Source organism: Symphalangus syndactylus, chromosome 3 (assembly GCF_028878055.3).
Source record: "Symphalangus syndactylus isolate Jambi chromosome 3, NHGRI_mSymSyn1-v2.1_pri, whole genome shotgun sequence".
NCBI lineage: Eukaryota > Metazoa > Chordata > Mammalia > Primates > Hylobatidae > Symphalangus > Symphalangus syndactylus.
The window spans coordinates 56889408-56900087 of NC_072425.2; the positions used below are offsets into that span (position 1 = coordinate 56889408).

Below are 10680 nucleotides of genomic sequence, written 5' to 3' on the forward strand. Positions count from 1 at the left end.
TTACAAGCATTCATTTGCTCAAACATTATGTTCTTCGTCCAAAGTTGTATGTGTTTATAAAGGGAAAAAAAAAAATCAACAACATTCTCCCAACCTCCTTCCCTCCCCTCCCCACCACTCTGGCATCTCTAATTATACGTTAGATTACTGAATAAAATTTTTCAAGCTCACAACTGAAACATCGAAAGGTAGTACACAAGGTAAAAGCCCCGTGAACACCGGATGTGGTGGCTCACGCCTGTAATCCCAACATTTCGGGAGGCTGAGACGGGCAGATCACCTGAGGTCAGGAGTTCAAGACCAGCCCGACTAACATGGAGAAACCCTATCTCTACTAAAAATACAAAATTAGCCAGGCGTGGTGACGCATGCCTGTAATCCCAGCTACTTGGGAGGCTGAGGCAGGAGAATCACTTGAACCCGGGAGGTGGAGGTTGCAGTGAGCCGAGATCGTGCCGTTGTACTCCAGCCTGGGCAACAAGAGCGAAACTCCGTCTCAAAAAAAAAAAAAAAAAACAAAAACAGAAGGCCCCATGATCACTTCTCAGAGGTAAGCAACATTATACTTCAATGACCACGGTGTGATCCATAAGCCACACCAGCTGTCAATGTCACCTAAAGACCAAAGTGACGTATGCGCGTCACTATGGACCATGCTTGTCAGGTATCCCCAGAGATTAGTTACTATCACATGATTGTTTTGCTTCGTTTTGGATTGGGACAGAAGATAAAACCCAATTATTTTAGGTTTTAGGTTTTTTATTTGTAAAAACCCACCTAGCACATTAACTCTAGAGCTGGGATACAACTGTACTTACCTAAGAAAGATTTACTAGTTAGAGAAAGTTAGTTTAAATCCATTTTAGTTAGATGATGTGGAAAATCGGAGTGTCAACTTCTTTTTTCTTCCACCCTCTTCTAACTGCACCTTTAAAAAAATTCATTTATAATAGAATGTACCCAAAGTCATACATTGAATTTATTATAAATAATTGTACTGTCATATAACCTCTTCCAAGGCCGAGAAAGGATGCATTCCATTTGGATAATTTACCCCAACAAACCAGAACAAAACAGTTAAATATTATCTTCCACATAAAGTCTCAAACAATCACATACCAACTGTAAGCTAGCCAGACTAGCTGTTGTGTAATGAAATGAGAAACTGTTGGTCATGGGCAGGTAGGTGCAGGGGTCAGAGACAAGACTCTTAGACATTACATTACTCAAAAGTTAAATAACAATGAAAGTGTTTTTGGAGTTTTCTAAAAAGGTAAACCATTAACTTGGGACTTGAATAAAACTACGCCACATGTTAACATCATTCCAAACTGCAAGGTGCAAGCCATTTGGAAAAGGAAAGAGGGTCCCAGTGTGTCGTTAAGGCCTGCGAAAGTTCTGAGCTCAAAGGGCAGACCCTGTTGCCTTTGGCTGGGCTTCAAATGAAAACCTTCCATGAAGCAGCTACTATTTATCCCTAACCATTTTCTCCATGCAAATGCTGAAATAAATTGGCATCAAATGGCTGCCTACTTCACCTCTCCTAAATATCAACTTCCTCTGGCTTTCAAAAATGGAAAATTGCCAAATCCTAAGTAGCACAGATAATGAAATAGGCCTGGCCCAGGGTTCTGGGTCCATGTCTTGCCACCTTTTAATCAGCTGCCTGGAGAAAGCCGCTTGACCTGTCTAAACACAGGTGGATAAAATGTGAAGGGAGGCAATACTCAGGCTTCTTCCAGGTCAAAGTCTCGGCCAGGCGCAGCAGCTCACGCCTATAATCCCAGCACTTTGGGAGGCCAAGACGGGCGGATCACTTGAGGTCAGGAGTTCAAGACCAGCCTAGCCAACATGGTGAAACCCCACCTCTACTAAAAATAAAAAAATTAGCCAGGTATAGTGGTGCATGCCTATAATTCCAGCTATTTGGAAGGCTGAGACAGAAAATCACTTGAACTGGGGAGGCAGAGGTTGCAGTGAGCCAAGATCGCCCCACTACACTCTAGCCTGGGCAACAGAGCAAGACTTTTTTGTCTCCAAAAAAGCAAAAGGCCAGGCGCAGTGACTCATGCCTGTAATCCCAGCACTTTGCGAGGCCAAGGAGGGTGACTCACGAGGTCAGGAGTTGAAGACCATCCTGGCCAAGATGGTGAAACCCCGTCTCTACTAAAATACAAAAAATAAGCCAGGCGTGGTGGCAAGCACCTGTAATCCCAGCTACTCGGGAGGCTGAGGCAGGAGAATCGCTTGAACTCAGAGGGCGGAGGTTGCAGTGAGCCAAGATTGCGCCACTACACTCTAGCCTGGGCAACAGAGTGAGACTCCATCTCAAAAAAACAAAACCAAACCAAAAAAAAAAACACAAACAAACAAAGTCCCTGAGCTCTCTGGGGTACTCTTCCCCAATGGAAACCACTCCCCTCTTGTCAGAAGAGTGGCTTCCTTTGTCTCATAATCGGAAATAAATTTCTACTAAAATAATATTCACTTAATTTCTACAAAATGTTAGGTACTCATGGCAGTTGGCTAGAATGAAGGATGAAAGTTCCTAACACATTTCCCTGCTGAGTCAGGCAATATGACCTTGACCATGTCACTCCAGGATATCAGATATCCAGCAGCTTGGCCCCTCACCCCCAATCACCTGGAAAGAAGTGGTCTGGATTACAACTCTGCTAGGAGGGAAGAGAACAAGGTGGAAGAGCCAATGTTGCCTCTCCTGATATAACACCTGTATACAACTACAGTCAGCCCTCTGGATCTGTGGGTTCTGCATCCATGGATTCAACCAACCTTGTACCAAAAATATTCAGGGAAAAAACTGCATCTGTACTGAACATATACAGACTTTTTTTTCTGGTTATTATTCCCTAAACATTATAATGCTACTATTTAGGTAGCATTTACATTGTACTAAGTATTATAAATAATCTAGAGATGATTTAAGATATATGGGAAGATTACATCGGTTATACGCAAATACTATGCCATTTTATATAAGGGACTTCAGCATTTGTGGATTCTGGTGTCCCCAGAGGTCCCGGAACTAATCCGCCATGGACACCGAGGGATGAGTGCACTGGAATTTATCTGGGCATCCATCGCTGTAGGTTTCTTATGAGTTTTTCATGGCTTTGCAGGGGCATATACCAATGATATGGGGCCTTCAGTTTCCTCATTGGCCAGGTAAGACACAAGCTAAGGGCAAAAGAGCATCGGGGACCAAGAAGTGAGCCTCCATGTTCCCTGGCTTCCCGACCAATAATAAGCACCTCCACCTACTCTGTTCCTGGCCCCCTTGAACCTAAATTTGATGCCTGCCCTAGTAATCCAGCAACACACTCCCAGTGCCAGCAAGCAAGCATTCAACCAAACTGCCACTTACTAACACCATCATGCTTTCCCTTCACATCCTGGAAGATTATTATTAGACCTTCCTAAAATGTACACACTTTAAAAATCACTAACTGTTGCCTTTAATCTATGTATCTGAACTTTATCTCTCTTAAAACTTTGGACCCTTTCCTATCAGAGGAAACATCTGAGAGCATTCTGAGTCAAAAATGCTAAGAGGAAAAATGTCACATTCAGCACAGTCCTATAAGGATGTAGAAACCCACCAGTGGCCTGTGGTTCCCATTTCTGAGGAAAAAACATGCCAGAAAGTCTCTCCCCTTCTATGAGCCACACAGGGTTGCCATTATTCTTAGGACTGACTCCGGCAATCCGCAGTAAACCAGCCGCGAGATGCACTTGGACTGCCAGGGCTTATGACGATTTCTTACTTCAATTAAAATGCCTATGGATTTTATGCCGAAAGGGGAATGTTTTAAACTTGAATTATTAGCTTCCAATGACCATCCAAAGCAATGTAAAATATTTAATGCTCCACTTCATTTGTTTTGTTGAAAACTGATCATGTGCTTGAAAATTTTGGCTGCTGTGCTCATTACTGTTCAGCCACGAAGAATGCAAAAACAAGAGCAGTTTTTATTTTGATGAGCGGCGCCATTATATCCTAAGTGTTCATCTTCACCACAAGCCATCATTTATTGAGGGCCTAATACATACATATTCTTTCAAGTTGCTTTACATATATTGATCCACTCAGTCTAGTCTATCAGCATGCATTTACTGAGCGCCTTCTAAGTGTCATGCATCAACCTGGGCATTAGAAATAAAAAGTGAGGAGCAAGTCCAAGGCAATGGCCCCATGGAGAAAGCAGATCATCAAATAAGCAGTTACTATGCAATGCAGTAAATGCTGTGATGGAGAAAACAGGTTATTAAAAATAATAAAAATGATATATTAGAGGCCAGGCACAGTGTCTCTGCCCTATAAACTCAGAGCTTTGGAAGGCCGAGGTGGGAGGATTGCTTGAGCCCAGGAGTTCAAGGTTACAGTGAGCTATGACCGTGCCACTGCACTCCAGCCTGGGAAACAGAGTAAGACCCTGTCTCTAAAATATAAATATATATACACATATATATATGTAAATATATATAAATATATATGTAAATATATATAAATATATAAATGTATATGTAAATATATATACACATACACACACACATACACACATATATATAACATATATACATATATATATTTTAGACACATGACACTAAGTAGGTGTTCAGTTAAATGCATAATATATCTATCTATAGACTAGAAAGACAGACAGATATTAGCTAGTGACTGCATGTCAGATGTTTAAAGCCATGTCTGTAATTCTCACAACACTCTACCAGGGTAGATGTCTCCCCACTTTCCAAATGAGCAATCTGAGGTTCTTCCACACTGCACACTGCCTCTCTAACAGCATCACCATTGGCATCATCGTTTGCATCCTACATCCCCATTCTGGTCTCAAAATTGCAGCTGCCAAACTGCATTACTGAGGCATGCATTAATCCCGATATTGATCATAGATACCAATTTGCAGGAAGTCTATGGCACCCTGCACACTGTGGGGAGAAAGGACCACAACAACTCCAAACCACAGGGCACACCCCAAAGAAACTCACAAGCTGGCTGCAAAGAGCAATACAAGACTAATAAACATAAAACAGGATGGAACATGTCACTGGGCAGTCTATGGTCATGGACAAAGAGAGTCTCAGAGAAGTCACTTGACTTTAAAAGGGGAAACTCATTGTTGAAGGATTCATTAAGGAAGTAGGACTTAGGTCTTAGGATCATATAAGGTCAGATGGTGCAATAGGAAAGAAGGCCAGTCCCTCAGGAAAGCAGTGTACACAGAGAGGTGCCCAGGAGGCTCGCAGGTTAGGCTGAACAACGGCCAAGGGTGTAACTAGAGCCCAACAATGGGGCAAGTCAGCCTGCAGCTGCCCGAGGTGCCAACTGATAAAGAGATGCTAGGACATCCTGGGGCATTAAAACAACTCGGTATAATAGCAGATTTATAAGAACTCCGCCAAGAGACTACTACACATGATAGAGGCAGTTCTTTGTTCCACCTCCTAGGACAGAGGGTGAGACCCTAAAGGGCCTCCAGGAGCCAAAATTGAAGGCCACCAAGCACTCTTCTAAAGATAACAAGTGCATCTGCTGCAGGGACTTGCTTCTGCTTGGAGGGTGTGCCAGCTCAAGGTCAGGGCTGCATTATTCAGAATCATAGTGGAGGCTGAATGCTGTCAGCAACCCTTCTCCCCATGACCCTTTTCCTATAAGGCATCCCCTCCCAAAGCTGGTAAACAGAGACTTAAAGAATATAGACTTGCCGGCCAAGTTATTAGCTTGCCTGGGGCACCCAGATGTCTCAGCCAGTCTACAGATAATATCTATATTTGTTTAACTCTCTACTGCTGATAAACTACTTTTACAAGTTAGATTATTTTTACAACAGCCATGAAAAAAGCACTAGACCTCTCATATTATAGAGGAAAATCCTGAGTGTCAGAGTGGGTAAGTGGCCTGTTCAAGAAAACTAGCAAGTTGCAGAGCCAGGTTTTGGACCAGGGTATCTGTCCAGTGGCCCATCTGCTCTATTACCGCTACAGATGGACTGCTGCAATAGTTGTAATACTTTATAAAGTTCCTGACAGTTGACAGAGAGCTTTTACAGAAGTCTTAGGCAGTACACACAAATACGAACATTTTCAATTTTCCTAAAAGTAAAATAATGTTAACAATAATACTTGTACTCTACTTCTTTAAAAACCCATCTTTCCTCCTGGCTATGTACTTTGTCTCACTACATTTATAAGGTAAGTGAATCGTTATTATTTAGATGACTGCTAAAGATATGTAAGTCTTTTTTTTTTTTTTTTTTGAGACAGAGTCTCGCTGTGTCACCCAGGGTGGAGTGCAGTGGCGCAATCTCTGCTCACTGCAATCTCCGCCCACTGCAATCTCCGCCTCCCAGGTTCAAGCAATTCTCATGCCTCAGCCTCCCAAATAGCTGGGACTACAGGCGCGCGCCACCACACCTGGCCAAGTGAAGTCTTAAATCTTAGATAATTTTTTTTGTATTTTTAGTAGAGATAGGGGTTCACTATGTTAGCCAGGCTGGTCTTGAACTCCTGACCTCGTGATCCACCCACCTCAGCCTCCCAAAAGTGCCGGGATTACAGGTGTGAGCCACCACGCCTGGCCAAGTAAAGTCTTAAATCTTAGATACTGGTCTGCTAGTAATTCACTGCTTAGAATGACCTTGCATTTGTGCCACATATCTGCCCATTTCCATTTTCCTGCCACCAAACTCCTGCCTCCACTCCCAATCTTCCCTCAGTGACACGTGATGTCATATAAGCAGCATCTTCCTACATGTCCATCTTACATTAGGACTTGTTTTCAGGAAGTGGCTACATCCAAGGCAGACATAAAATCACAAGACTTGAAAAATTTTCCAAAAAACAATCATTCACTCATTTTTTGGCAAAAACAATAGCAGTTATGAGTCTGTACATTTCATTTTTAAAAACTTCAGACTTCCAGTTTTTTCAGAGCATTTCTTTAAAATTCCTAGGTCACATAAATTATTTAATAAACAATTTGTCAATTTGTCTTGCACAGTGGGGAGAACGTTACACACAGAAATGTACACTGAAAAAATCAAAGTGCTAGTGACAAATAAGCAAGCCACCTCCCTCCCCTCATCATCACGCCCACGAAATAAAGATCAAAAACTCCCTTCGCCAGCCACAGGGAGGCCTCTTTTTCTATTTCTTTCTCATAACACATAATTGTACCAAAAAATCACAATGAAAATAAGGTCAATATACTTAGTCCATAATATAATAATCTCAACTAATTTTAGTCATCTCTCTAACAACACCTCAATGATCAGGCCACACTATGCAAATCAAATTAAAATTTTTTTTTTTGCTTTTTTCTTCCAGTCCCAAAGGAAAACTCCAAATACCACTCATCTTGCTGAAAACCACAGGAAAGTTATTTAATTCCAGTTAAACCAAGTATTTCACCCGCACACTCTTAAACTTTAATCTTAAACATATCCATGAAATGTGATTTTTGAAGAGCTTTCCTTATTTACTCACCAGATCATCAATATACAGAAAGCTCTTCCTAAGCACAGGCCCCCATCGATGTTTTCAGTCAATACTAAATATTTAAAGAAATACCCAGCTACAGTAACTTTTTAAAAAATTCTACACTACCGTTTGAATTTAAAAAAAAATTTAGTTAAGCTTAGTTTCCATAATTCTCATTAGGTAATCCAGGATGTGGGTGTTTTTTAATTTCCTTTTCATGGAGAAAAAGGAAGCTTTGTATCGGGACATCAGATGTATATGGGAAAATACATATTTCAATGCACATGTAAGTAAATACATATTTTGTTTGTTTAAAGATCCTTTTGCCTACTCCACTCACAATGTAAATACACCACAGTCAAATTCTATAAATTCAGTTTTAAATGTACGTATGAAAACTAGGTTTTCTACTAAAGTTGACCAGAGCCCAAAACACTCTGTCTAATACACAGTCAAAGGAAACAGCAATCAGCCCTTAGATGCCCCGAAAGAAACCATTCTTTGTTTACCTAGAAACTGAAAGATTTTACACTGAGAATCACAGCTGCTACAGCAATGGAGGTATGCTCTGAATCCAGATAGCCATATTAGACTCTCATTGATTTGTTAAAAATTTAACATTGTAAATGAAACCAAAGCAACCACCAACACCAACCAGGTAATTAAATTCCTGGTTGGAAGAAGTTTCAAAATCCAAGCCCAACATCAACATCTGGCAAGTCTCCATTTACCACCTACCAATACTTGCTCACATTACACTGAAAATTTAGATACAAGGTAAAGTACTAAGATTTTTAAAACCTATTAATTAGTTTGTACCCTCCATTTAAATCACACATAAAAGCTAACTGCAATTGCAATTATAATCTTAGTGTTTGTCCTGTTGTCACAGAAGGGCAAGGGCTGACAAGAGTTACCGCGAACAATTAAATCTGATTTTGTCCAGGGGACTTGATCAATATACTGTGCATCATAATCTAGCCCTGAACTGCTGCCTCTCCTCCACCCCCAGGCCCTTGGATCAGGCGGTTTACCGCTGGGTTAGTAACTCTTTTCTCTATGATTTGCGCATCTCCAGAAAGGGCGAGGGAGACGCCTGATTCAAAGTGCATTTGTTTATCACCCAATGGCCCCATCGTTATGCATTTCCACAATCCAGGAGGGTACGCTTCTGGCACCCCCTTTACCTGCCAAGTTCCTCGCCGGTGTCGTAGTAATCATCCACGTTTTCCTGCCTGAACACAGTCATGATAATCTGTCACGCCTCACCAAAGCCCAGTGCACTTCAGCTCCGCTTCCCAGACCATCACCACCGCTCCTGCGCCTCCGTGGCCCCCTCATGCATCAGTCTCCAGTCCTTTTGGAAAAAAAAAAGGCAATAATAATAGTAAAATGGCAACCCCAAAAGGAAGTAGACCTCCCCGGCGCTAAGACCCCGCTCGCTGAAGACCGGGTCTCCGGAGCTGCCCCTCCTCGCGGGGTGGAGAGGAGCACGCACCCTTTGTTAAAGCTGGGCGGCCAGGGACGCCCCCGACCCCTCAGCCCCGCGCGCGCGTGGGGCCGGGCACCACGGCACCCCGAGGTCCGCGTCCCCGAACGCTGGGCGGTCTGTTCGGATCAGAACCGGCTCCGGAAGTGACTGGCCTCCCCGCCTCCCCTTTCTCTGCACACACGCCCACCCAGCTTTCCCACCTCCAGGGACGCCGCGGAAGAATGAAGCCCTCGCCCAGAGGAACGCGCCTCGCTGGAAGCATCTCTCTCCAGTCTGCGGCAACGGTGGCACCTCCGCGCCACCTCTCGGCTCCCGCGCCTCTCCTAACACCGCGGCCACCCTCTCCCCTTCCCCGAGCGAGGCAGTCCCCAGAGCCACATTCCTGGCGACTCCCTCTCCGTTACCCGGCCGACCCGGCGTGCGGCCGCCCGGGGGAGCAAGGGAGGGAAGGGAGCGGCCCACCGAGGCGCGGCCGTCAGCTCCAGATCCCCGCGCCCCTACACAAAGCGCCTGGTCGGGCCGGCGCCACCTGTTCTCACCCGGCCCGCGGGCTGAGGAAGCCTCCCGGCTGCGATCGCACTTCTCCCCGAAGCCAAGTTTCCCTCCTCCTTGGCCTTCCCAGTCGCTCGAGGCACTGCCCGGGCAAACCCCACCGCGCCCTGGCCGGGAAAGCAAAAGCTGGCGCCGGGGGTCGCGGGGACCGGGAAGCCGCGCCTGGCTACTCACCCGGGCGCCTAGGAGCTCCCCCGGTCCCTCTGGAGCGCTGTCGGAGGCCGACCATAGGCGCCAGCGCCGAGACTAGCCGGGCGGCGGCGGGAACACAGCTAGGGAGGGAGTGGGGGGCGCAGAGCCAGCCCAGGCGCCGGCTCCAGACCCTGCCGCTGCGAGGGTTGCCGAGTCCCCTCCGCGGAGGGAACAAAGTCCCCGGCGTTGGCTCGGCCCGGCTGTCCTGCTCCTACTCCGGAGCAGCCTCTCGCCTCCTTGCCGCCTTTTGGGCGGAGGGCGGCCGGCAGGCGGCCAATGGGGACCCTGCAAGCGGGCTGGCGGCGCGGCCCACCCACCTCAGAGCTGCCCTGCCGGGCCGGCGCTGCGGGTTCTGCGCGGCGCTCACTGCTCCTCCCAGCTCCGCGCTCCGGGCTCGCTGGCGCGCTCTACCGCGCACACCCCGCACACACCCACTCGCCCCACACCCACGCCGGCCGGGGTGCCAGTGCGTCCGCCCGGAACGCGGGCGCCCCACCTGTGACACATTGCTAAGCTGCCCTCTGACTGGGTTCTAGGGAAACACGGTTCTTTCGTCCCGAGATGTGTACTGGGATCCCAGCTTGTGCCGGGCATGGTGCTCGGTATGGGAAAATCACATAGAACAAAACATTTTTTTAAATCCCTGCCCTCCGGAAACCTGCATTCTGGTGGGACAGATAGATAATAAACATGTAAGCTAATTAACAAGGTAATTTTGGAGGATCAGTCCTACGTTAACCACGAAACAGGTTAATGGAATAGAGAACGGCAGGAAGGGAGCGGACCTCATTAGACTGGGTTCCTCTGCCGGACTGGTGTTGGAGCTGAGGTTTGAGGACAAGAAGGTTTGCAATCTGAAGAAAGGGTTGAGGTCTCCGAGAACCAAAGAAGCAACAGAGACGAAGAGTTTATTTGTGCTATCCCAT

General features: G+C 45.8%; 1 protein-coding gene across 7 annotated transcripts in view; it reads right to left on the reverse strand.

Annotated features, from left to right (window-relative positions):
- DAPK1 (death associated protein kinase 1) overlaps window positions 1–10192 on the reverse strand; it is a 210668-nt gene extending 200476 nt beyond the window's left edge. For 2 of the 7 annotated variants that reach the window (XM_063636284.1, XM_063636280.1), the window contains exons 1-2: window positions 9550–10105; window positions 8706–8875 (exon numbers count right to left, since the gene is read on the reverse strand). In XM_063636284.1, coding sequence (XP_063492354.1) covers window positions 8706–8767 — 62 coding nt within the window. In that variant the 5' untranslated portion in view covers window positions 8768–8875; window positions 9550–10105. Of the gene's footprint in view, window positions 1–8705; window positions 8876–9016; window positions 9156–9210; window positions 9326–9549 lie in introns of those variants that run through there. The other 5 variants (XM_063636281.1, XM_063636279.1, XM_063636283.1 and 2 more) reach the window with 5 other exon arrangements.
- Between the last annotated feature and the right edge of the window lie 488 nt (window positions 10193–10680).